The 27,467-nt window shown below is 37.3% G+C and overlaps 1 protein-coding gene across 4 annotated transcripts in view; it reads right to left on the reverse strand.

The window, feature by feature from the left end:
• Positions 1 to 577: 577 nt before the first annotated feature.
• Positions 578 to 27,467, reverse strand: part of macrod2 (mono-ADP ribosylhydrolase 2) — a 661,627-nt gene continuing 634,737 nt past the window's right edge. For 2 of the 4 annotated variants that reach the window (XM_079842113.1, XM_079842111.1), the window contains exons 15-20: positions 26,718 to 26,813; positions 23,815 to 23,889; positions 13,990 to 14,046; positions 5,276 to 5,320; positions 4,368 to 4,442; positions 578 to 2,056 (exon numbers count right to left, since the gene is read on the reverse strand). In XM_079842113.1, the coding sequence (XP_079698239.1) occupies positions 2,025 to 2,056; positions 4,368 to 4,442; positions 5,276 to 5,320; positions 13,990 to 14,046; positions 23,815 to 23,889; positions 26,718 to 26,813 (380 nt within the window). In that variant the 3' untranslated portion in view covers positions 578 to 2,024. The remainder of the gene's footprint in view (positions 2,057 to 4,367; positions 4,443 to 5,275; positions 5,321 to 13,989; positions 14,047 to 23,814; positions 23,890 to 26,717; positions 26,814 to 27,467) is intronic. The other 2 variants (XM_079842112.1, XM_079842114.1) reach the window with 2 other exon arrangements.

A 27,467-nucleotide genomic window follows, 5' to 3' on the forward strand; every position in this document is an offset into this window, starting at 1 on the left:
TGAAGGCACATTCAATTATAATAGAGTGGTTTTGTATGCCAAAACCTGGAAACCTCTGGTTCCATTGTCCTGAAGTCCATGGGTTTTTTGAATGGGTTGTTGGTTAAATGCTTGAAATAAGGTCTGTGGTGAACACAAGCTTAATATATTTTCACACTTTATTCTATGATATAAAATACATCATTAATACCCTCATATTAGTTTTTTTACTTTCTAAAGTGGCTAAATGGGACCACAGAGGTTTTCGGGGACATTAAACATCAGCCGAACAGGTAAACTCATCTACTCACTAGTCTGCTTTCACATCCTCGTTGTGTTTATAATCATGCTCTTACAAACTATTACAACTCAAACTTTCAGGTAAAATGTAGACTTGTAGTTAGTCAACAGCCTACGTTTTGACTTCTGACGATTGTATTTACGCTTCAAAATATGTTCATTTGTGAAGATTATTACGATGAACAAAATGTGTAGAGTCCTAAGCTTTTGTTAGTCACAGACCTTATTTTCTGCATAAATCTAAAAGCCAATGGAAAAATGCTTTTGGGTTTTTGTCAAGGGAACACACAGACATCATGCCCAGGGAAACAACTTTATAACTTTATTCATAGTTGTTTTATAGCAAAGCAAACATCAAAGGATGAAGGCAGAAGTTCATCTGATATACAGTATGGCACCACTTAAAGGAGTAAATTAACCTTTTGAATACATTTTTTTTTTATCATAAACCAAAAAAATATCATATGCAAGAAAACCAAACAACCAAATTAAAACCCAAACAAAATGACAGAAAAACAGAAATGCATCACTCATCATCTTAAGTAGCATTAAATTCATTCAAAGCCACACGCTTACTATTAGCTTTTTATTTTTGCCATCACCAGTTGTGATTATGTACTACCTATCTCGTGAAATAAGGCAGATTTTTGGAGATGCAGAGACAATCTGGTAAAATATTGAGAGCTTGCAACCGATACCTGTTTATGCATGTGAGGGCGAGGGAGACCGATAGAGAGAGAGGGACTGTAAATGAAACATTTGAAACACTGCTGGCATGCATCTAGATACACTTGAGGGAATTAATTTGTTAGCGCACTCATCAAAAACGGCCACGTCAGTCAGACATAACAGAGGTTTTCCTTTTTCTTTTTTTTTTTGAACAGGCATTCGCATAGTCAGAGCAGCTTTGAAGATGAAACATGATCAATGCTCGTTTGAGAGATTAAAGGGGGGCTCTGCGAGCGACGTGTCGTTTCAAAGCAGAGGAGCGCATGAGCGCCTCTGTTATATAGCGTGCAGCAGGGAGGAATGTCACCACTCGATTGGAGATTAGAATCAAGCGATGTTCTCCTCGTTTGACCTGACTTGGTGCTGAAGCTCAAACGCAAAGCGGAAACCTCTTTAAAGTGACATCATCGGTATATACACACACTCACTCACGCACAAACGGCGCATTTACAGCCGTTTTAGTGTTTTTCACCTAAAATAAATCTTAACCGGTGGAGAGGGCTGTGGAACCGAATCACATTTGGTCTGAATGTTGCATTACTGTGCTCTGCGGGAAGGAAAAGTCAGCCTTGGCTTTGCACTTTATCTATAGCGTTACAAATCAGTGTGTAACTAAAAGTGTCAGGATGATTTTTGGATGCGTTTTGACCAATCTACCTAATTTAACCCAGCTCAAATCCAGCACCAGGATGCCATATTTAAAAACAACAACAACTATTGATCAAGCAGCATGTCAAGTGAGGTATAGCAGCCCTCCTCTAGCTCCACAATTCCTGCACTCTCTCTGATTCAAACTCTCATTTGTTCATTTTAAATAGCTATATATTTGATTTATTATCAATATGAGGAAGTGGAAAGGAAATACAGGTTGAATAGAAGGAAAGATGGTGAATGAAGTGGGGGGTCAACTCTTTTCCCAGTGTTTGTGGGCGACTCCCTGGCGTGGGACAAAATTGGTGTGATGTTTGCCTTCACACAGTTTGCCGGCACTCGTTTCTATGAGGCTGATTGTCGTCTCATTCCTGTGCGCCCGCTTCGCCTTGGCCGTCTTGGAGAAAGCAAACACATAAGCAGAATGAAGAATTACATGTTAGCAAACAAACAATTAACCTGAAACCAACATTGAGCCAATTTACTTTTTTCTTTGTCAAACCCCCCATTTCCAACCACATGGGTTCACTTTTATTGTTGAATATGAATTAGAAAGGGAGCTGCGACTAACGGTAACTGATTCATCAGTTAATCAGATAAAAAAATTTTTTTTTCATTTATTCTGTTTTCTTTTTTAATTATACATTATGTGCCAAAAAGTATATTTATAAAGAAATATAAGTAAGCTATACTGAATAAAATATAATATTCTATATATAATACACACGCATATAAATATACACACACAATTATTATATTTATATTAGTGCTGGGGAAAAAATTATCGTGATTAATCACATCCAAAATAAAAGTTTGTGTTTACATAATATATGTGTGTACTGTGTATAATTATTATGTACTGTATATATAAATACACACACATGCATGTATATATTTAAGAAAAATGTGTCATATTTTTATTAAAAAGTTATATTTAATATATATAAGATAAATTATATATACAGTATATACACATGCAAATATTTCTTAAATATATACATGCATGTGTGTGTGTATTTATATATACATAATATTTATACACAGTACACACATATATTATGCAAACACAAACTTTTATTTGCATGAGTCACTATTCATGATTAATTTTAATCATGAAAATGAATCACGATTCATTTTTCCCCAACACTAATTTATATTATATATAAATTGTTATGTATACATTTATTCCAATATTTAATCAAAATTAATATTTTTCAATCTATTAGGCTTATTCTTTCTTTTGTTTTCCGTTATATTGAAGCTTCATCAGGCATGTAATCAGCTAAAAACAAAAAGAAGGACCACCCCTGCAACTATTATTATAATTACTATTTGCTTACATTAATAAAGAAATATCTTACTATGACAATAATACATAAGATTGTACTGTAAATTAATTTTAAAAATGTATTTAATAATCATCATTATTATAACAAAAGTTACCAGTTATTAGTATTATTAATAACAACAAGTATAATTATATTGTATTATTGTTTTATTTTATTTAACTGAACGACAGTTTTTCTTTCAAACGTTAAACCATTGAGCTTTTATTTTGGCAGAAAACCGCAGGGAGACCTTAATGCTTCTCTTTGTTGACCCTACGAATTTGGGAAGATGGTTGGGGGATGTTTCGTTCCCAAATGCAAATTATAAGCAACTCAAACACGCAGCACTTGCAGAGTAGCGTTTATTGTGAATCGAAAATGAACACTGCTTTCAAATTCTCTGCTTTGGCTTTACTCGATGTATTTATATGATTACACCACAACCGTTGTGATTTGAGCCGTATCACATTCTCACAAACATGCACTGTCGTGGAAAATCTAATGGGCAACTGGCGAGTAACACCGTTCCAATGGCCATTTTTACTCGCATTTGGCACTTTTAACCCCAGCTAACATGCCAAGTGTGTCCCGCAGCGCTGTCAGAAGCAATCCGTGCATGAAATAAATGTATTCGAAAACGTAGCCTTTTGCAGTTTATTTAGTCATTGTTTAAGGTCTTTTTACGATTTCAATCATAATAATCAAATCGAAATTCACGTGGGTCACACTTCCCTGCTTCACGCACCCTTGCTCTAATTTAACCAACTCGCTTGCTGCTAGGACACTTTGTTTTGACAATATTGTGTTGGCATCAATATTACTTATATATTACAGTCAAACAATACCCGTGTTTGTATAGATAGATGCATAAAGATACTGTACTAAATATTTTCCTGTCAAACGCAAAGGGAATGAATATAAATGCCATGCTGGGAGTTTGTATGTGCGGCCCTAAGAGGAAAGCTGACCCCAGGGTTCCCGAAATGACAGCACAGCAAAACTCTTATCACACATGATTTATCAGCTTTCTCGCACTGCGTCATCTCTGCGCTCCGATCACACACGCTTTGTGTTTGATTTATTAATGTCCGTGAGGAGGGCATGCAGGTAATTCATCAAACTCAATTTAAGGAGGCATGCCAACACGTTTACTCTGAAAAATCAGGGTCACTCCACAGTTCCAGATCAGCAGAGAGAAAGTGAATGAGAGAGAAAGGAAGTGAAGGAATTGTGGATAAAGCATAAGGGGCAGAAAAAGTTGCGAGCTTTTAGTTGAACGAGGAGGACAATGAGAGAGACTGGGCCATGTATTGAAGATGAGGACTACGTAAGTATGTTTCTCAGTTTTACCCACAGCTTTTATTGATTTATCGCTTTTACCTTCAGAATTTGGTCTGCTGTCTGCTGGAGTTGAGTCGGGCTCTTGTGAGCTCTTGTCCTGGGCTTTCACGTCAACTAGACATATTAAGAGGAGAGAGAGAGAGAGAGAAAGAAAAAAACAAGGCAATGAGAAGGAGCAAGGCAGAGAGAAGGGAACGAATGTCTCAAGATCACAGCTGAGCAGAGGAATTAAAAGTTAGACACCACTGGGTGACATCTGATTGGCTACTGTGCTTCTCCTAGCTGAAATAAATGCAGCGGATGCTAAAGGCTATGCCTGAGGCAACAGAGAGACTGCAGCGCTCAGGATTACGAGATACACCTGTGCATGCTTCTTCTGAAAATACATCAAAAAACACTCTCCTTTCCTCTGTGTAAATAAAAAAGCAAACATTTGAGGTAATGCAACATTTATGACACCGTTCTCTCGTTATCTCCTCTCAACTGTCACAGAAATAAAAAGTGGCAAAAAAGGCCCATAACCTGAAAATTCAAATTAAAAATGCATCCACACATGTTCTTCTTTCTTCTGTGTAAATAACAAACGATTCATTTGAATTGGAGTCGTGACCTAGTGGTTAACGCACATGCTCAGAAATAACTGGGTTACATGAGTTCTGATCCTGGTTCTTGCATTTTCTCTCTCAACTTCCATATAAATAAAGGAACTAAAAGGTCATAAACATTCATTTACATCTGAAAATGCACATACACAGCTCTGTTTTCTTCGGTATGACATAAAAAATAATAAACCATGAATTTTAATTTGGAGTCATGTCCCCAAAAAATAAAACAAAAAACGAGTGAGTATTTGAATCGGACTTGTATCCCATTTCCTTTTTTTTGCTCGGTCATGTCATGCCCTCTTTGAAAATGTAAAGTGGCTAAAAGGCCAAAGAAGTTTTTACCTTTAGTGCTGCTGGTGTTGTTCTCCTTGGCTGTTGTGACAGCATCTAACAAAAAACATAAGTCACAAAACAATGTGTTAAATTCTTCGTTTCCTTAGATTTTTTTACACTTATATTGGTTCTGTATGTTGTATTCCTCATGAACAGCAGCTACAATCGTTCATCCCCCAAAACATCATATTTTTTTTTACATGGATATGAAAGATCCTTTAAAAGTTCACATTACACAGCTGCATAGTTTTACACTGAACATAGTCTATGAATTTCTATGAAGAGTAGCTACACACCCAGTCACAATTTCTGTGGAGTAACTTTTAGGGGCTAGTACCTACATCCTTTCCAGTCCGTATCTTTAACCACTACATCACACCACCCCAAGTGTAGTGTGTTTAGACAACAACTTCAATAACTTCAACTTTTGCCTCGATAAACTCTGAATTACTGCTTATTAATAGTTAGGTAGTTGATAAGTACAGGTATTGGGCAGGATTAAGGGATGTAGAATATGATCATGCAGAATAAGGCATTACTGTGTGCTTTATAAGTACTAATAGACAGCCAATATCCTAGCAATATGCATGCTAATAAGCAACTAGTTAAAAGTGAGAATTGGACCCTAAACTAAAGTGTTACAGAGATTACGTTATAGCTATTGGTTCTTTGGTATGAGCCCCATGCATAATATTTAAACATGAAAAATATGGTCCAAAAGCCTCTCGCATTCAAGAGGAACAAAACAAACCCAGACGAAAGGGGAAGCATAGAAAATTAATTAGAAACTGCCTTGAGTCTATATCAGCATGAGCCTTATTCTCAAACTATTTCAAACTCCCTCTATAATTTTCTCTCTTCTATCTCTCTGACTAAATACCAAAGCAAACCACAGCATGAAATAATCTCCTTCCTGCGGCACATACATACACGGATGATGCAAGCACACCCAACTCAGTGCTGCAAATTGTCTCGGCACTCGAACAACAGAGTTTGTCTGCAGAACAATGATATTTACCTTCATGAGAATCTCACAAACATCATCTGACAAACTGGCACATCTTACACGTACAATACACAACACTGGCAGTGTTTTCACTGTGATGCTACACGCTTTCATGCTCATTTCATCACAATTCTTCGGGTTACGGTGGCAATGTTTCAACAACTACAGACGGTGGCTTTAATGCAACCTTAAAGAAGGAGAGCTACCCAGACGCTTTGCTCTCCCTGGTGGCCAGCCCTCGAATTCTACTGATTTAATGGCGCAAAGTTGCAAGTGATGGATTTGTGTTTCGAATGTGGGAAAAAAAAGTTTTTTTCATTGGAGAAATGGAGCAGCAGCGGAGTGTCTGGATGAGGAAAGGTGAGGGAGAACACGGGCAAACACCACCGCCATGATTTCATTTCATTCTTGACTCGCGGCACCGTAGAGGGAGAAATTGAAACTGAGTGCGATACGATTCAACAACGCTGTTTCCATTACCACCCACTTCTAAAAGCAAGTCTTTTCTCTGTCCCTCGCTTTGCGTTTTTTCCCCTCATGTTCCTGCAAAAATGGGGAGCTGGAGTAAACAGAGAATCACACACACTTGCAGTGCAGAAATGTACACTGCAAAAAATCATTGCTTGTCAGTGTTTTGGTCATGTTTTTAAGAAAATATCGAAATATCTAATACATAATTAAAGGGATAGTTCACCCAAAAATGAAAATTCTGCCATCATTTACTCACCCTCAAGTTGTTCCAAACCTGTATGAGTTTCTTTGTTCTGCTGAACACAAAAGAAGACATTTTAAAGAATGTTTGTAACCAAGCAGATAGAGCAACCATTGACTACCAAAGTAGGGAAAAAATACTATGGTAGTCAATGGTTGCTCTATCTGCTTTGTTACCAACATTCTTCAAAATATCTTCTTTTGTGTTCAGCAGAACAAAGAAACTCATACAGGTTTGGAACAACTTGAGGGTGACTAAATGATGACAGAATTTACATTTTTGGGTGAACTATCCCTTTAATATCAAAATGTAAACATTAAAAAAACTTTTACTTGAGAAGAAAAAAAATACTTTTTTATTGTTTATTTTTTTCTTACCCCATAAAAAGTTAAACGTATGTGCTTTTTTTGTACTTTTTTGTAAGAAAAACTCATTTCAAGATATATGGAAGAGGAGAAGAGGATTAGGCTTAAGAAAAAAAAATCTAAAGTATAAAATCTAAAATACATATAAAATACATGATCTTAAAATTTAATTAATTTAATTTAAAAAATAATACTTATTTTTCATGAAATATAATATTGCTATATATACACATATCAGTACTATCAAATCGATTAATTGCATCCAAAATAAAAGTTTGTGTTTACATAATATGTGTGTACTATTTATATATATATATATATATATATATATACACATATATATATATATATATATATATATATATATATATATATATATATATATATTACAAATAAATATTTTATATATAAATATAACAAATATTTCTTATATTTAATCGTGATTAATCGATTTGACAGCACTAATATATATATTTATATAATGTTTAGGAAATGACTTTTGCTGGACAGATCCTGACTTTCACATCACTTTTGTAATGCTTTTCGTTATTTTGAGATGAGTACTGCATTTAAAGTCACACCAAAGTGAGAAAGTTAAGGCTGTCGAGTGAACGCTCGAGTGAACCTGCAAACTCAATTGAGACTTGGCTTCCTCCTGATGCTCCGTCTGTCTCTCTTTCCATGTAATAATGTCAGGGCTGAGAGGGAGCCCTGCCACTTTGGACTACTAATAAGCAGCGCTGATCAAAAAACAACAAACCAGCCTTTGAAAAAAACGAGATGCTGGAATTTCAATCAATGCCTGTGCTCGCTTCCAACTGCTGCCATGTACGTTAGGAGATGCTGCCGAAATTCGCTAGCTCTCTAATTTAGCTTTACAGCCGACAACAGTATGAGTTCAGTCTTTCGGGAAGAGAGTCTGGCGTGCTGTGAAACAAATAAAGTAGCCAGAGGCTGTCAAGTCGGAAAAAGTGTGTAAAATTTGACACGGAGGGTAGCCGGGCACTTGAGTCTGTTTCTCCAGAAATGTGAGAGAAAACAACTGAATTTCATTTCTCAACCCAGCAGCCTATAGATTGATTGAAGTCACAGTATCACGCCATTATGATTTAAAATCTTCACAAGTCACAAATAAGGATACATCTGGTGTTAAACATCAGACTAAGTCTATAAAAGTGGCCTGAAATGACGTGTTTTGGTTATTTATCCTGGTTTATTTATCCTGACAGCAGTCCATTGGACACTCTGGTAATTCTCTTCTGCACACCGGCTGAGCGAGCTCAAGATAGTCTGGCGTTTGAGTGCTCTAGCTTCGATAAATTGTCGTATTTTCTTTGCTTCATATGCTTCCCTTGAAATTAACTGCACTTAGGCGTAATGAAAGTTTGATGGTGTCTTTGTGTGGGTGGTATCTTTACAGTCAGTGCTAGGCCACTCACAAAGCATGGAAGACGAAACAAGTGAGATAGAGAAAAGGAGGGAAATTAGTTGGGGGGGGGGGGGGGGCAGATGTAAGTCATATTCATATTCAGACAAGCAGAAAATTAGATCCTCCACCAACCATTCGCTCTAGAGATCGTGAGGGGCTTGTGCGTCTATTGTTAGGCTGCATAAATCGACTGCGCCACACAAATAATGACCGACCGTGTCAGGCTAGCATCAACATCTTTTCTCGTCCCCTCCAAACCTAAAAATGACGTTTCAGACAAAGACCAAAGCATGAGTGTAGTAATCCTCAAGCAATGGATAATAACTGATTACATATAATCTGGATTACATAATCAGATTCCAAAAATCAAGTGCTTGTAATTAGATTATATTACATTTTAAATCGTAATCAGACTACAGTTACGTTGTTATTCTCACAATGGTAGTCAAATATTCATCATTTATTGATTCTCCCAACTACTACTTTGTTATCTTTTAAATGTTCCTTTCCTAAAATGCCTATTGCTTATATCCGTTCAGAAGGTCTTCCAGGTTTGTGGAATTGCACACATAGACCAGCCACTAGTCATGTACCGATCATGGAAAACTGAGACACACACACAGCAATTGATCAATGGATTTACATAAACAATTGTATGTTAAACAAGTGTTTTCGCAACATTGCATTTCTAATCAACTCTGGATTTACACATTAATTATTATTTGCATTATCGCTCAGTTTTAGTTATTTAACCACGTATCAATGTATTTGGAAGGATTTTGTCCTTTGAACACATTAAAATGTACAAATTCACATAATTTCAAATGTACATTTTGAGTAATCGATGCTGGTATTATTAATGGTATATATTGATGGTGCTGTGTATAGTTCTAAAAATGGTATGGAAGTTGTATTTGCATACGTCAACAGACATACATATGCTGAAGGAACCACAAGATAGGATCTGGCAAAATAAAACTGCTAACAGGGTGCAGGCATTTTCTCCTAATCAAACAACATCAGTATACACAAAACAAAAAAAAAAGTAACATTTTATTTATCTCACAGTGAACTAGAAATGAGAAAAACCATTTGTACATGAAATGCACCACAGTTTTATTGCACTGTTTCCGAAGACATACATGCCTGATAAAGCAGGAATGTCTAGGGAAATTCTGTCAAATGCAAACTGGACTTGATTTTAGATTATTTTAGGAGGGCCAATCATCCGAGACGCTTCAACAGAGTTTGAGAGAGTCTTTTTTACAGTCAAGGCACCTGCGATGTTTACCATCTTATTGAATGCCTGGATTGTTTCAGTTCTCAAGGCTGTTTGACTCTCACAGGAGCTCAAAGCAGACCACAAACAACCAAACCAATAACCCTGGCCTAACTGGGGCACGGGCTCAATGTAATCGAACCAGTGACTCACAAAAGCACCTCGCCAGACAGTTTTCACATGTCATTCAGGAGGTTAATGGAAAAGAACTCGACTGAAAGGAGAAAAAGAGAACAAGCTTACAGCCGTCCGAACATTCACACGAGGTTTGTTGAGTAAAACCACTCGATATCTCCGAAGTCGAAGGCATTATCTAGTCGTCCTTCACTCGGAGGGGGATGTTTGGTCTCCGGATATGATATAATGAATCAAGCTCCTCTCATCTGGAAACGATGAGCAGCGTAAGAAGTACCTGATATATTCAGGTAAAGAAGCTCAGGGTGGTCTTCAAGCTGTGCATGAATCATCTAACATGTAAAATACTGTATTCTTCAAGTGAATAGCCACATTTTAGACCCAAGTACAGCCTTTGTTACGTTTTGTGTGAGGTAACGCTAGAGTTCAGCTCATCATTTAAACATACATCAATGTAATTCCAGGCCTATTCATGCGAAACAACGGCGGGCAACCTTTTCAAAGAGCCAGACCATGAGAGCTAATGAAGTGCTAAATGTGGAGAGCAAACTTCATTTTCATATGTAAATATTCAAAGGTTGCGGGGTGAGGGCAAGCATATTTTCTCTGGAACAACATTGAGGAGAGGAAGAGTACGAGAAAAGCATTCTGGGAGGCACTTGATTGTGTGTGAGGCTTTTCTCTCTGTTGCGTCGTTGTGTGATGGTGAAGCTTCAAACAATTAGAGGCAATTAAAAGGTACTGAGTCGAAACAAACCCAGTGGGGAGGGCTTCGGTCTAAATACCACAGATCTTTCTCATGCACGTTCCTCTGTGAAAAGCCAAGTGGACCCTCTCATCTGTATTCCACCCTCTCAAAGCAAAGAGTGAGAAATATGAGGAAGGGTTTCTACAGAGCCAAGTAGCATTGTATTGCCGGCCGCATTTGCCTAAAGTTACAAGATGTGCTTTGACGAGCTGCCATTGTACAAGAAAGAGGTCCTCTCTAGGTCTGAAAGGCTTCCAGTTTTCTCGAGCAAAGAAGGCCATGCTTAGAAAAACAAAACAAAAAAACCTTTTTAAAGATGTGAAAAGAGAACATGGGGTCGCTTGGTTTAAGGGTCACATTGAAAGCGCTGAGGAGAATTGAGCAGGGAGGTTTGTGGCAAATCATTAAGCAGTGAAGGGAGGGGAACAACAGCCTTTTTTTAATGTATCACTCGATCTAGAAACCATATGATAAACTGATCATGTAACATGAGTCTAAAGCGTGTTTTCAGAGCTGAAAGCAATCGCCCATCTACACTAGAGGATGGATACCCGACCCGAGACCGACGGGCCGGGCCGGGCCGGGTTCGAACAGATATTTATAAATAATGTTCGGGTCGGGCTCGGTCACGTATGCGCAATAAGGCATTGAACATCTGAAATTGAAACAGCGCAACTTCAGTGCTGCTGGCAGGACCATCGAGCAGAGGACAGCCTTGAAGCCATCCACAGTTGATGCAATCCTTTTTCTGCATAATAACCTGGATTAGCCTAAACTTTGATGGATGGATTATGTAAATAAATCCCATGTTGCAGTTTAGTAGCCATATAGTTTTCGAGAAAAATGGTAAGAGTGATTTTCACTTCAATAAGCTGCATTTGTGTTACGTTGATGTTTTGTTCTGTTAGCTGGGCCATTTTGGTAGACCTTTGTTCATTTAATTTTGGTTTCACAATTGGCTATTTGATATGGCCCCGTGTTAACGTGTGTATTTGTTTCCCCATCTTTGCGCTGATGCGCTCATCTGTAATAATTTCAGAATTCCTTCCTACAGTTGCTTAATAAAAGCGGGCTTTCCACACGAACAAACGTACATGTGTCATTAGTATGATTAAAAAAATAGTGTAATGTCTGAAGAATGACAGACAAGGGAGGTTTCTGAACTTTTAATCAGAACGAAGATGAACACACTCTCACTCAAGCGCACCTGTCTTCAGGATTTGTTTCCGCCCCTCTGAACTCCCTTTGTTAACCCTATCACTGCCGGTGCAAAACAAAACAGCAATTTCACAACTATGAAGAGTCTGTGCGCTACATTCAGGTTCGGGTCGGGCTCGGACATAAATATCTTAATGACTGTCGGGCTCGGGTCGGGTTCGGTTACTACTCTGTCGGACGCGGGCCGGGCTCGGACAGAAAAATTCGGCCCGATCCGCACTCTAATCTACACCCCTCACCTGCATGACTTCTTTCATCAATGGACATTTTGTATAATGCACTGATGAGGACTAGAGCTATCAAGCTTCAAAAAGGTTGTGAAAAGTTGTTCTATACAACTTGTGCGCTATTTAAGTCGTTTGAAGATTAATTTGTTATTCACTGATAATCTTCCCACATTACATGAGCTATATCTAGGCTATATATAGATATTCTGATTCATGAATGAATCATTCAAATTCGCTCCAATTCACTGAAATGACTCAAAAAAAGTTTACAAATTGAACATCATCTCATAAACTGACCTAAATGTTAGTCTGTTCATCACACAAAGCAATCAAATAGCTTTAGAGGGTGAACAAAACAGATTTTTGGGGGGGTGACCAACACTATATTGCCAAAAGTATTGGGACACCCCTCCAAATAATTGAATTCAGGTCTTCCAATCACTTCCATGGACAAAGGTGTATAAAGTCAAGCACCTAGGCATGCAGACGCTTCTACAAACATTTTTGAAAGAATGGGTCGTTCTCAGGAGCTCAGTGAATTCAAGCGTGGTACCGTGATAGGTTGCCACATGTGCAATAAGTCCATTCGTGAAATGTCCTCACTACTAAATATTCCACAGTCAACTGTTAGTGGTATTATAACAAAGTGGAAACAATTGGGAACAACAGCAACTCAGGGCCTGACCTCACTAATGCGCTTCTAGAAGAATGGTCAAAAATTCCCATAAACACACTCCTAAACCTTGTGGAAAGCATTCCCAAAAGAGTTGAAGCTGTTATAGCTGCAAAGGGTGGGCCAACTCCATATTAAATCCTACGGATTAAGAATGAGATTACATTAAATACATGTGCATGTAAAGGCAGGCGTCCCAAAACATTTGGCAATATAGTGTATCTGTTTAAATAAAGTGTTTAAGAAGTTAGAGTGCAAATATAACTTTATCTTTGTTTTACTCTTCTCTGCTTCAAATTATATGGGAATAACTACAAATCTAAAAACTAGGATGATTCAAAACCACAAAACTCCAAAAAACGTAAAAACAACAATACACGTGAAGGAAGTAAGAAAAAGAGGGCATCCCCTTTGCCATGACCTCAGGAGCCACTAAAGTACAGCTGTCAAAGGTAGCAGGGCTTGTTGTGAAAACTTAGCAAGTGACTTAGCATAATGTGTGGACTACTTTTGAACCTGACCTACCCGTGACTTAAGGTTATAGCAGCATAAAATAGGATGCATGAGCACCTTTAGACCCTGCTGGAAAAAGATTTTTCACATTCAAACACTCTGACAATGTACAGAAATGTTCAATTTCTCAAAGGAAACGTCTTTTCAAGCAGCTTCTTAATGAATAAAGAGTTCATCTTTACAGTCACTTTTGATCAATTTAATGCATCCTTGCTGAATAAAAGTATTAATTTCCTTAAAAAATATGGTCTTCTTAACCTTACATATGTAAAAATATGTTTTTGCTGCTGGCATTCAATGTTCTTCTCATTAACATGTACAGTAAAAATGATGGGTTTCAGTCATGGGATTTTACTTTTATGAGCTAAAAGGAACACATTTGAGGGATAAAACACAAAAAAGGTTGGGAAAACCATACCCTGATCCTCCATGGTCACCACAGGCTCTTGACTGGTGTCCGTCTTTGTTGAGTCTACTGACACAGAGAAGAGAAACAGAGAATATTCTGAACACGACAGCCATTAAAACGGAAAAGAGGTTAGAACAGCTTCCAAAGAAGCAATACAATCAGCAGCACCAGTTTTCAAAGTGACTATGTCACATAGTTTCCTGTTCTTATCAAACTAAGAGTGGCTTTACTCCTCTCACTGTTTTCTTATGTTTAATATGCATTAAAGCATCAAAATTCTGTGACTTTTTAATGGATTTTGTACACCTTTGCACAGTCTGAGGGGGAAAGAGATGTGTGAGAGGGACAAAATGAATAGGCATGAGCAAAACAAAACTGCCATTATCAAATATAAGCTCTGCACCCTGTGCCTCAGAATCTCTTCACTTTCGCTGTGATTTATCCTGCCTCCATATTCTTCACACACTCCGTCTGGAGGGCTGTGGGAGGGACGAGCTCGCTGATCAAAAGAAGATCTTCAAAGCCACAGTGTGAGAGCCATGCTCCTTCCAAGCTTATTTGAGCAGGACTCCTCTTCTCTTGCATTCCCCCTGCTTTGATGCTAACAGGGTTGTGGGCCATAGGTGACTACATAATGGAGAGCACACACAATGCATTCTGGGTGCTCTGCTGGGGCACAAATGACAGTCAAATCAGGTGTGTTTGAAGTCTAGGGTCCATCAGCAGATGGTTGTGTTGGCTGAAGAGGGTTCACGACGGTCATATTTGTGTGTGAATTAATACAACAGTGACGCCTCAGCCTGAAAGCTGTTATATGACTCCGTTTCCATCAAGCCTGCCCAATATCCTGAGAAATATAGCAGAACTAATTCAAAACATTGTTTACACACTATAGTGTGCTCATTAAAATACAATTTTGGAAAGTCATATTTTCAAAATACGTTTTCATATTTCACACTGGTTTCATATTTTGTTATTTTTTGTAAATTCAAATGAGATTTATTATTATTAGGGAGGCTATTTCACTATCGCCCATATGCCACACACTCTCTCGTGAAGAAATAAGAAAATCTCTCGTGTTGAATTTAGGGCAACAATAACGCAATTAATGCGGCAATAACGCATTAACAGTTAAATTAGCAGATTCTCTATTGGACCCTGTGAATCACCCGTAGTTCAAGCCAGGGTTGCCAGGTCTGCGCTTTTTCCCTATACTAAACATTATTTATAGCGCGCCTCTCATCTAATAAGTCTCGTTTTGACGCTCTGAAATGTGACGTGACAGAATTCGTACCATGTCTCATGTAATCACTACATCAGTGTTTCAACTGCGGAAAGATGTCAATAAAACGGCTTGTAAACAATGTCACCTAATGTTGCTTATCCACAGTTTGTTAGTTAGCTATAAAAACACTAGAGAGGAGCTTATTTACTGCTAATTATATATGTATGTTTGAATACACTTGCCATGAAGACAATGCTTATGGAAACTACCTTGCAACTTGAAAACATAAGAAAAACCAAACTATTTGTATTGATATCGGCTATCGATATAGACAGAGAAATGTATATTGTGCATCTCTAATTATTATTATATACTGACTTAATTAATTTTTATCAAAACAAATAACTCTGCCGCTTATTAGGATTATTTGAGGGGCTGAAACTGCTTCTTTTAAATGAGCACCACAAGAAGCCACTAAGCTACAGCTCCGGGGAGGCTACAATTGCACAAACTAACCCAGATGATGTACAAAACACATGGCCGCTAAAGTGCATGCTGTTCTTGTCTTTGTGTTATTTAATCTGTCCTGCTCCAAAGCAAAGTCTGAGGACAGTTTTGGGGCAGGATGAAGACACAGTGCAAGAATATTTGCATTTATGCAGAAAATGCGGCTAATACCAGGCTCTTTCAAAGACCGCTGCGATATATGAGCCCAGGGCAATAGCTAATTGTGCTGTGATAAGCCCTAGCCACAGGCTGACAGAAGCTCTCAGAGCTTTGCATTCACCTCTACAATCTCCCCTAGCACACAAACAGAACAAGGGTAGTCGCATTTAAACAGCCAATTAAAAAGGCAGTTGCCTCCACCTGTCTCTCCAACATGTAAAGCCTCTATGGATGGCGGATCAGAAGAGCTACCCAACGGGTGCATCCAGAGGAAAGTCACAAAGGAGAGAGGAAGTCTGACCTCGCTCAAGTGATTCTACTAGAAACAGATTACTTGAGTGGTCAATGTCTCCCATTTCACACAACGGGAAGACCACGAAGGAGTAGTGTTAGTGAAATTTTAGCTAACCATGCAACAAACTACTTAGAATTTGCTACATAATAATGCTGAATTTGCTACATAAAGAATTACCTGAAGCCAAAGACACACCTCTTCACAACCACTTTCTAAAATAAATGCATTGCACTTCTACTCTAGCTTGCGCGCAATAGCTTATGCTTGAAACCTGGCATTGTGAACTGCAAATATTGTTTGACTTTTATGATAAACTGCTAAATCCATTTAAGCTTAGGGTACAATCTTTTACATATATTCTTATTCTAAATTCGTATGTCAGCATTAAACTATAATACACAGTAATTCCTGAGTGAGATAAGTGAGACAAAAACTAGTTAGTTTCATCTAACTAATCTAATCTATTCACCTCATTCTGTTTTTCTTTTTGTCATATCATATTATTTGAATCTATTATTGTAATCATAAACACACTGGTTTGTAGCGCAAATTATTTGACCATTTACTGCATTTTGTTATTTACTATAGCGCCTGAATGAATCGGAAGTGCCGACACTTTCACAGAAACAAGCTTACTTCCATGTTGCAAGATACGGTGAATAAAAAGAAGACTTGGTAGTTTTTCTTAATAAGTTCAGTTACATGGACTGTCCGAACAAACTGATTCAATAGAATGAATCTGACTTGCAAAAGAATGTAACAAATCCTGCAATGCTTTGTCGCACTACACTGCCACTCAGTGGAAAAGGCAGATCATTACTGGAAAAGCTACACTATTATAAAACCAGCTTTGTCACGCTGCTGAAAGAAAAAAAAAGAAACAAAAAAACAGCTCCTGGGGACAAGACTGAGAATAGGCCAACAAATCAAACAATGTGAATAATAAAGAAAAAAGAAAAAGTGGTGTCGGATGATGACAAAATGTTAGCAGTTGGCAAAAGCGGCTTCCTTTGTTGTTCGGTGGGTTTTACTGAGCTGAGAAGCTAGAAATGTGCAGGGCTTCAACACAAGCAACAGATGGCCACAGAGGATACTGTTGGGTTTCTGCCTCAGGGCCACATTCACCAGGAGGGACTAGGATGGCGTCACTATCACAGTCTCGAAAACTTGGCCGCAATCAATAGTTAACACACAAGGAACAAAAACCCAGCAGATCCAAACCCGGGCAACGTTACATGGAAATTCCTGCGGGTGTAGCTTGAAGAAGTCAACAAATAAATAAGTGAGCATAGCACTTAAATAAACAATGACTTCTTTTGATTATTTCCTGTGTGAATAGAAATCCTTTTTTGGAGAGGCAGAAGAATGGGTACGAGAATAGGTGCCGTGTGATCTCACTTCGGAGGATGCGAGACAGAAAATGATGAATATTTACTGATATCCAAGAGTTAAACTGGCAAACTACTCCATTTTAGCCTCACCATGACATCAGACAGAAAACAAAGGGTGGGAGAGAGTAAAAGAACAAGTTAAAATAAAAGTGTCCAAAATGAAACAAATCTGAAATGTCTTCTTCTCGCTGAGAAACACTGATTGCCCACTGTGCTTGAGAACGAGAGACAACGGGAGTGAAAGCTCGTTCTGCCTCTCTTTCCATTTCGTCTTCTCTCAAGTTTTTTCCTCACACAACATTGGCTTCAATGACTCAAAGATCTGAAACAAACTTCACTCACTATATAAAAACAGACATTTCTAGCTACACAAGCTCAATTTCATGTTACTCCATAACAATATAGCAGCAATAAAGCAACTCCTTATAATGAGCTCCATAAATAATAACACTTCCAGTTCAATGGAACAGATTTATGAAGGTCACTATACATGTGGTAATGTGTTAACCAAGCATTTGCATTCACATTTGAGATAGGGATGCATTAGTACAAATTTTGCTCAATATGAAATAAAAGATTGAGATGCAAAAAATGTGTTGCATATAACAGCCACAAATAAGGAGGGAAAACAATACATCTCCAATTACAAACAGAAAACACTGAAACAAAAAGCACCAGGCCTGTACAAGCAATAAAAAAGTGCCCTTGAAGTGAAGATTACAGCATTAGTTGTACTATTGAGTATATTTAAATTCTGTTTATGGTGCTTAAGCATCATCATTTCACACTTACCGGTAAGTATCTTAAGTACCAAATGCGATAAGCACGGTAATTTGTACGTAAAACTTCAAATAATAGCCCGGGCTTCTATTTACCCACATCACCGAACTGCACCGGCTTGTATTTGAAACAGGCGTCTATAAGAGACAGGCCTTTAATTTATTGTTGAGATGTTCAAGCATGACAGTAGGAGGTTACCACATTATATTACGTTTTATTTATAATTAATTCGAATGTGTTTAACAAATCATTTAATGTAAGAAATTAGGGTTGTGCCGATGGACGATATCATCGTGATGCCACGCCCCCGTTGCGAGTCTGTTGTGAGTGCGACGCACACTAATCCTCTTCTATAGTTATAGTTAAACTAAAAACTTAGCAGGGATTGCTCTGTAAATTAATTTGAGAATGTAACTAATGCATATATGCTATTTTAAATACCGAAGTCTATGCCAGATATATGTATAGCCTACATTTTGAAATCATTTGAGGCTGAAACATCCATAAGCATGCGTGTTTATTTTAGCACTTCCGTCAGTGAAACAACACAGCCTATAAAACATTTAAACGATTTCCAGTAAATAATGGTTACCTAAAGAATATAAGAAAATTTAATATTAGTTAGAAAAATATTTGATTCATACTATTTCCCCGCAAAGACGTACTCTGCGCTTTGAGAGGAATGGGAAGAAGCTGGATAGACACCTTTCAAATATATCTTCGTGTTTTCTCCTGATGTTGCAAGGCAACAGTTGTTGTAAAAGGTCTGAAGAGCGGATTTTATCTTCCACAAGGTCAAGACATTTAGGCAATGTTTGATTATTCACAGCCAGAGAAAACGAAACTAAAATCACCGCGGCGTGTGTGTGAAATGCGCTATTCAAATAAACCAAACTTGACGCGCATTACCAAGTTTAATAACAAGAACAAACTGTGTTAAATAAAGTTTGAAGTAAAAAGGTATTCGTCCCACAGTTTTTTATTGTACTTTACCACAGTAAAGGATGTGAATAGTTATAATAGACTTAATTATAAGCAAACAAAAGGAAGAAACGTTTATAACGTTAATCCCCATGCGAAAATGGCGACGTCCCCCCCGCTTCCATCAGAAGCTACTCAGGCCACATACCTAAGGATAACATCCCGAAGCTAATGAAATATATCTCCTCCTTCTCCCTCGCACACACAAACACGCGCACGTCTGCGCGCAAGCATTAAAGGAATTTTTCAGCCGCTCCGTATCCAGCTTTACCCACGCTTGAAATTTGACAACTGTCAGTTTAAATGTCAAATTATACTTTTCTCCATGGTGGTATTGAGAGAATTAAGAAAAACTGAAGACTGAAAGTTCGTTAACCTCTTTGTTATGTTGCCATAGTGATGAGTCGTTCATGAACGGTTCCGTCTGTCACGTGAAATCTAATCAAAACATAGAATAGATGATCTGACGGGTTTGAGAAGATCAGATACAGCCCGATACTAAAAAACAGACCCGGCGTCTATTTGAGACCGGCCTTTATTTACCCAAACCTGTCGTTGCACCAGGCGTTTAAAAGAGACAGGCGTCTATTTGGGACTCGGCTATTATTTGAAGTTTTACGGTAATTATTTCTATAAACTTAATGAAATATACACTTTAAGTGAGCAACATGACAAAGATGCACTAGAGTCTTCTCAATGTAATAAACAAGGACACGTAAATATAGATAAGATACTTTTTTCATAGATCGTTTGTTTTGTTCTGAAACAGGGATTTAATTTGTTACGGTGTAGCATTTTCTTTTCTTTTCGGTTCTGTTCGCTTTCAAAAGGCAACCTTTTAACACGTACCAAAATGTGTTCATGCAAGTCACATGCGGGTACAACTGTCCTCTTATTGGTTATAACATCTTATCTTAGTTTTCTCTGTATCATCCATCAAGATGATTGACAAGTTCGCTCCATGAGCTTATTGTAGCTCATTTGTAACTGTCGAGACATGCAAACACTATACAAATGAAGCAGTCTTTCCCGCTGTTAAATTATATACTACATTCATATTAATACTGCAGCAAATTCAAACACACTCTCTCTGGATCTCCCAGCGCTGTCTAGAGGTTAACAGTGTCAAGACACTCTACGAATGTTATAACTCAGCTAGAGCAGGAATCAAGGCTTCATCGGGAGAGCATTCTCGCACCAAGCACAATATTAAGAAGAAGAGGTGCTCTTGGTTTTCAACTGTGATGTGCTGACTCACAGAATCAGACACTACTGCTATAGCACATTTTCAGTTATGAATTATAATACCATTTGGTTCTTTGGTCCGTTGGGTCGGATTGCTTTCACACCTCAAGCGAACCGTCCAAGAGTTTGTTTCCAGTTGTTTTGGTGCAGATCCAAGCGCGATTGCCGCGTTCAGATATGCCTAAACGAACCGAACAAAGGCAGAAAACGCACCAGGTTCCGAAACAAACGCTAGTGAAAGCACCCTTCTTGTGTATATTACATTATATTATACCATGGTCTGTCTAAATACTCGATTCTGATTGGCTGGAAGGTGTGCAATAAAACTGTAACTGTCACCGTCCCACAGGTGGGATGCCTGGTGTTCTTTTTTTGATCACCTTTTTTTCGTATCATATATTTAAGTACGGTAATTATCATTTATCAAATATCATTTGAAAGCTTACAAACTCAAAATTCATCCTGTGAAAACCGTTTTGAAAGCAGGCTCCTCCCCAAGTGGGCGGTGTCATGTTTCATATTACAACAATTATTTTAACTACTTTATAATCAAAATCTTTTCCAATCTTGACAAAACACATATTGTCGGAAAGGTCTGAGTCTCAAGGGTCCATATTTGGTGACTGTTTTGTGATGGAAGTGATATTTGGACAGAAATTTACAGGAAAATGCATCAAAAAACAATCAATGAAATTTGAATGACACCCGTTGGCTATTTTTGGTATAGCGCCTAAACAAAATCTCATGGGAACTTCGATTTTTGTGATATAAACTTCAAATTTGGAAAAAAAACTTGGTTAGATACATGGCTTTAATTTTAGAGTAAATTTTTTTTGTAAAATATATATTTTATATGAAATAAAAATATTTAGTACAGTGTTTTTCCTTTACAGTAAATTTAAACTTCCATACATTTTTGCTATCACTTCAGCAATAATCTGCAGAGTGTCTTCTATAAAACGAGACCAAACTTTGGTATATATTCCGAAGCATTCTTGAATTATAGCCCTTTAAGTTTGGATAGTGCATTTTCATGTGTATTCTCAAAAAGGGGGGTGACCGTGACAGTTAAGGGGTGCACAGGTCAGTTTCTATAATGTGCTGTTTTCATTGAAGTGCACACACACACACACGTCACTCACCCACAGGGAACGGAGATTGCGCTGTGCAGACAGAAACATTCAGGAGCACAGACACTTGTTGGTGATAAAATATCAAACGGTTTAAAATCGTTTAATGCTTATTTACTTCATACGTCATACTTACTTATAATAGGCAAAATAAGGGATAATTAATAATAATCAATACAACAGAAAATCATAATGTGAATATTTTACATGCTGCAAATCACAACTTCTACCCTCTTTATCGCCCGATACACCGGCACATCTCTTGTTTGTGGCCTTACAGCTTGTCCTTCACACAAAAAACAAACTCTCTTTCTCCCACCAGTCCTAAACAGACAGAAGCAACCGACACAGCACAAGGGATTCTTAAGCTTTCCAAAAACAACATTTTCCTCAAGATGTCTGACATAGATCTAAGATCCACCTGTGCTCCAACCACCATGTGTGATAGTCTGTGGTCGATTCACATTATCACTGCAATATCAGATTTAATCAGGCAAAATATGTCTTGCGATTGGCAAGATGTAATCAAAAAATGACATGCAGAAACAGGCCAAACCTCGGTTGGTGCGACAGAGTGAAAAACCCCCACCTTCATCAGGCAGACAAGGATAGAGATGAGGAGACAAACTCTGATTGGATTCAGAGCCACTGAGGCTCAGCAGCCGTCGCAGTAAATCTCACCTGCATGCAGGCGAAGAGGCGATATCGACTCCCACTGCAGGAGCCCAATACACCACGGCCGAAAAAACGCACTCCATTAGCAAAGCCAGATTTATTCATACGTGCCTTCAGGCTAAGAGAATCTTATTTAATTTATAAATCTTTCACAAAGTTATCAAATCAATCATACAGGGGCTGCTCAGAGGAAAAGCAGGTGAACAAGTTTGATGTGAAAAAGTACACAAGTCTAGGTACTTTACTGAGCAAACAATTTTATGTTTTTATTATTGATACGGACTGTCGAAACAAGCCTTTCGAGCTGAGGGCTCCTTGCTTGTGGTACTCGTTTCCATGCAAGTCAGTCATTTAGTAGATGCTTTTATTCAGAACCCATGCCCATGCTAACTCCTGCAACCATTAGACTTTATGAGTTACACAAGCCGAAACACCTGCTTGAAATTGGCAGCAATGGCCTAACGACCATGTGCCAGCAGCGTTCAAAAACACTCGGCTGAGGTGTTATGAAACGCTGTTTGTGTGTGAACGTGAGCGTGTGTTTGTTAAAAGCACCGTATGGTGAGGTGACGAGCTTGGCTTTATCCTCTTAAATATGTTGTATCGATCTCACCTTCTCCGTGTTTAACATCTGGTACTGGCGTGTTTGTGTAAGTGTGTGTGTATTAGTCTGTCGCTTGTGTCTAAATGGGAATCGTTACCCATTATCTGTGTACATAACACTTTAATCAGGTTTTGTGCACAAATAGTGGGCATAATTAAATGAATGTGTGAACATGTTGTAGGCACACCTCATCTATATATAGTGCATTTATACTACTGTTTGTGTGTCCGGTTATGTATAACTCTGCTTTGTATAAAGCCATAATGTTACAATGAACAGGGATGTATGTTTTCTCTTTTTTTTTTAAACAAATGGTCAGTGAAACAAATTCTTATCCTTTGTGCTCAGATATTTAATATTCCATTAATTTTCACAGAGTTTTTGCCATTTAAAACCCTGATTTTTTCTGGATATTAACATTAAATAAACAATATATTAAATAGTGAATAAATAATTAATATATAATAAATTATATTATTTATATAAAAAAGTAATATATTATAAATGTTAAATATAATTAAACGTAATACATGGATAAAATATATAAAAATAAAAGAGTTGTTTTAAAAACTTTTAAAATTTAAATTAATCGGTCCCACGGATAGTTTGGGACCAACATACTTTCAATTAATCAAAGAAATATATAAGAACTATATTTAAGATCTATATAGAAATGTTTGATAAATTATCATGTAATAATATTACATTTATATATTATAGTTTATAAAACATCTCATAGTTTTTACAATGAAAAACATGGGATTTGGCCTCTAAAGCTTTAAAAAAAGAAATGGGACATGTGACAAGACGCTTTCTTAATTAGGCGATGATACTGGTCTTACCTTCAATCTGTTTTCCCGCTTCATCAGTCTGGCCTGTCTGCATCTTCTTTCCTGGGCTTTCCTCTTTGTCTTCCCCTTGACAGAACGAGACAGATTAACTTATTAAAGGATAAAAAAACCAATACTAATCCAATAACATTGTCCTTTCCGACTTGCTCACTTCTCAAAAAGCTCCATTCATAATTCATCCAGTTCAGAATTACCGTCCTTTTATTTCCTTATTCAGATCCGGCAGCCGGTGAGATTACAGTTATCATTTTTAATAATGGGGCTCTGAGACAAATTTGAAGCCCTGCCCTCGAGAGTGAGGGGAGGACAGCCTCATCTGAGGCTGAGTAATCGATCAAGGAAATGGCAAACGGAGAGAGCGGGCCTTGATGATGCTCATCTGTTGCCTAAGGTGGCACGCGCACACATGCAGCATATTTACTATCTGCATAATGCAGGAGAAGTGCATTAGACTACTTGATCTCCTGTATGAAACTCAGAACATTAAAAACACGACAGCTGTTTCTTCTGCCCTCTCGTACTGCCTCAAACGCCTGACAGCTTTTTGACAGCATATGCCTGTGAGAAAACACTACACTGTGGTTTTTGTTTTCAGCTTTAAGTTGTCTGCGCTTAACAAGGCTGTGTGGTCACAGATAACAGGCTTGCATTAGGACGTCAGCGCTTCGTATGTTTGGCTATTTAAAAAAAAAAAAAAGTTAAACACACAAAATGTCAGATTTGAAAATCAGTAATGGCTTTACTAATAGGATTTTCATGACAAATTGAGAAAAAATTGCTGCAAACAAGCCATCCCAGAGGACTCTTTTCAGAACATTTGGAATTCAAAACGCATATGAAGTGCATAAAAAACAATCAATCAATACACAGTCAAAAAAACAGAAACCCCAAATCATTCTTTTTGAGAGGGAAAAATCAGCTGTCACATCTTTGATGACAAAAATAGAGCTTTCCAAGCTCTCAATTCCTTTACAGGAAGCCAGTAATGACTTTGAAGGGATGCTGAATCTCATTATGAATGCAATTGCATTAGGTAACAAAAGTTCAAACAAACTCATTTTAAGACAATTCATTTCACTCCACTCGGCGGCCATCCTATCTCTTTGAATGTGGAAACATCAAAATCTCCAAAACTGTTCGCCAATTTTACGATTAAATTTCATATTTGAAATCACCAATGAAATCTGACAAATCTGATCGTTCGAATCATGACAAAAAAACCTGCATTTTTCACACTGGAGCAAGCTAATGCGCATGTGCAGTCCTAAGCACGCATCCTAGAATACTGACTGTTTCTATAGGAACCGACGCTTCTAACGGCAGCTACAGTGACAATTGGCTCTTTTTTTAAGAAGGTGGGACTTATTCCGCTACATTGCAGTTTCTCACATTCATAGTAACACGAGTGCACTGTTGTTCTATAAATAACGTCTTTGGTTCACATTAAATAACATTTAAGAAAGACTTCACTTCTTTCTTTCTAATTTATCCAATAAATATGTGTTGCCCCAACTCATAAAAAACAAATTCATGCAATGAAATGTAATTGAGTTGGTCCAACAAATACAGTTTAAATGAAATTGATACATTTAAAAAAATACTTTTTTATGTCAAACTTAAAATGGAAAATAAACAAAAATCATGTTACTTTAGCTTATTTTAATTAATTAAAAGAGGGAAAAAATTATGTTTTGGGTGTACTTTTCAAATTGAGATAAAACGTATTTGGACAATTTCAGACTTAACTGGAAAACATCCATATAATGTGATGAACTATACATGTGGTTACTCAGATTTTCTTTTTCTTTTAATAAATTAAAGACCAGCTGGTTAAAAGAAAAGTACATTTTTGATAAAAGGACAATCATTTGTTTGCAAACGCCACAAGATTTAATGTTTTGTATCTAATGACCTACAATTTTAACGGTCTAAGTATGCAAAGACTTCTTAGGCCACTGTACTACCGTTCCCATAAACATAATTCCTGATGGGGTTTTGGTTTCCTTGCCACTGTCGCCTCTGGCTTGGCTTGCTCAGTTGGGGACACTACATTTTTCAACTAAATATCCAAATAAATCTTATTATTAAACTAAATTAACCATATAAAATAAATTACTGATCTAATTACTGAGCTAAAGCCCACATTGTCACTGTATGATAATTGAAATGAACTGATGACATCACCGTTTTCTCCAGAACGGCTATACGGCTGAAAAAAATTCTGTTGCATTATTTTCCTGTTCAACACTGTGAAGCTGCTTTGAACCAATCTGCATTGTTAAAAGCGCTATATAAATAAAGTTGACTTAATAAAAAAAACAAATCACGCTATCACTGATAGACTTTTGTCATTATGAACTAATTTCATTTACCAGCTTTCCTTTGATCAGTGTTGTTATGGTTATCAAGTCGCACATGCCAGAAAACTTTCCGCATCTAATTAAACTTTCAGTGAATTTTGAGCAATTTCACTTGTAACTATCTATACATAATTACTGGCCTTATCAGTGAGAGGAATAACCAGATCCACAATATAAATCCTTTAGGCAATGTGGTAGAAGTGTAGAAGATACAATGTTGGAGCCATTATTAAGATGCACAAAACTATCAGATTTTACCAGTCATGCTAATTATTATATATAGATGTTTCGATTATCAACTTTTAAGTCAGTGTTTACACTTTTCTGAGGAACCAAACTACAAATGGCTAATTATAATTATAATAATTTCCTGCTATTAAGCTGGATAATATATAGTATTATACCATAAAATATATGCATCACCTTTACCTCTCCAAAGCTTTATGTCTATGCCTTTTTCTTATTTTCTGTAATCTGTGTATTACTTCTACACCCTGTGGGGAAAAACAATATGCGAATGATGTGTAATCTCACCTGCAACTTGTGGATCATTTCCCTTGTCTTCTTTCTTCTCCTTCTCTTTTTTTGGCTCAGGTTCAGGTTTCTTCTTTGCTGTTGGACTCACCTCCACTAAAAGACAAACACATAAATAACATGTATCAGGGAAATATATGTAGAAATGTCAATATCAGTAAAAATGAAAACACATTACGGAGTCTGCAACCAAATAAATATCTCATGCTTTGAACAATATCATCAGGAGTTATTACTAACAAACTCAATATGTCCTACTTCCAGATGAACACATTCTTGAACAAATATTGTCAGAAGTACGTGAGAATTATTGTTTTACCTACTATCATCAAAACATTAGCTGGATTTCAATTATTAGCATTCTACAGTCACACAAACTACCTCATTACACATTTTAAAGGCATGGCATGTTGTAATTACGTTAACGATTCTAAACTGTAAAAAGTAGAACTTGTAATTACAACATGTAAACTCATAATTTTCTGAGAGCTACCACTTGGCCGCTGTACCACTTGACCACCGCAGATTTAAGTTGTGTTCAGCTTGAAGGGGCACTGTGCAGACCGATCGGTGTATGACATCAAAGTACCACAACAGCGATTCGAAAACATATTTAGCTTTATTTACGGTAATTACGATAATAGCACAGCATTATATTTGATTGACATCTTTACAGTGAGAAACTGAATGCAAATGTTCAGTCCTTCACCCTCTCTCTCTTTCAAGCAATTGCTGTAGGCGTTTAATTGA

The sequence above is a fragment of the Gobio gobio genome (genome assembly GCF_949357685.1).
Source record: "Gobio gobio genome assembly, chromosome: 18".
NCBI lineage: Eukaryota > Metazoa > Chordata > Actinopteri > Cypriniformes > Gobionidae > Gobio > Gobio gobio.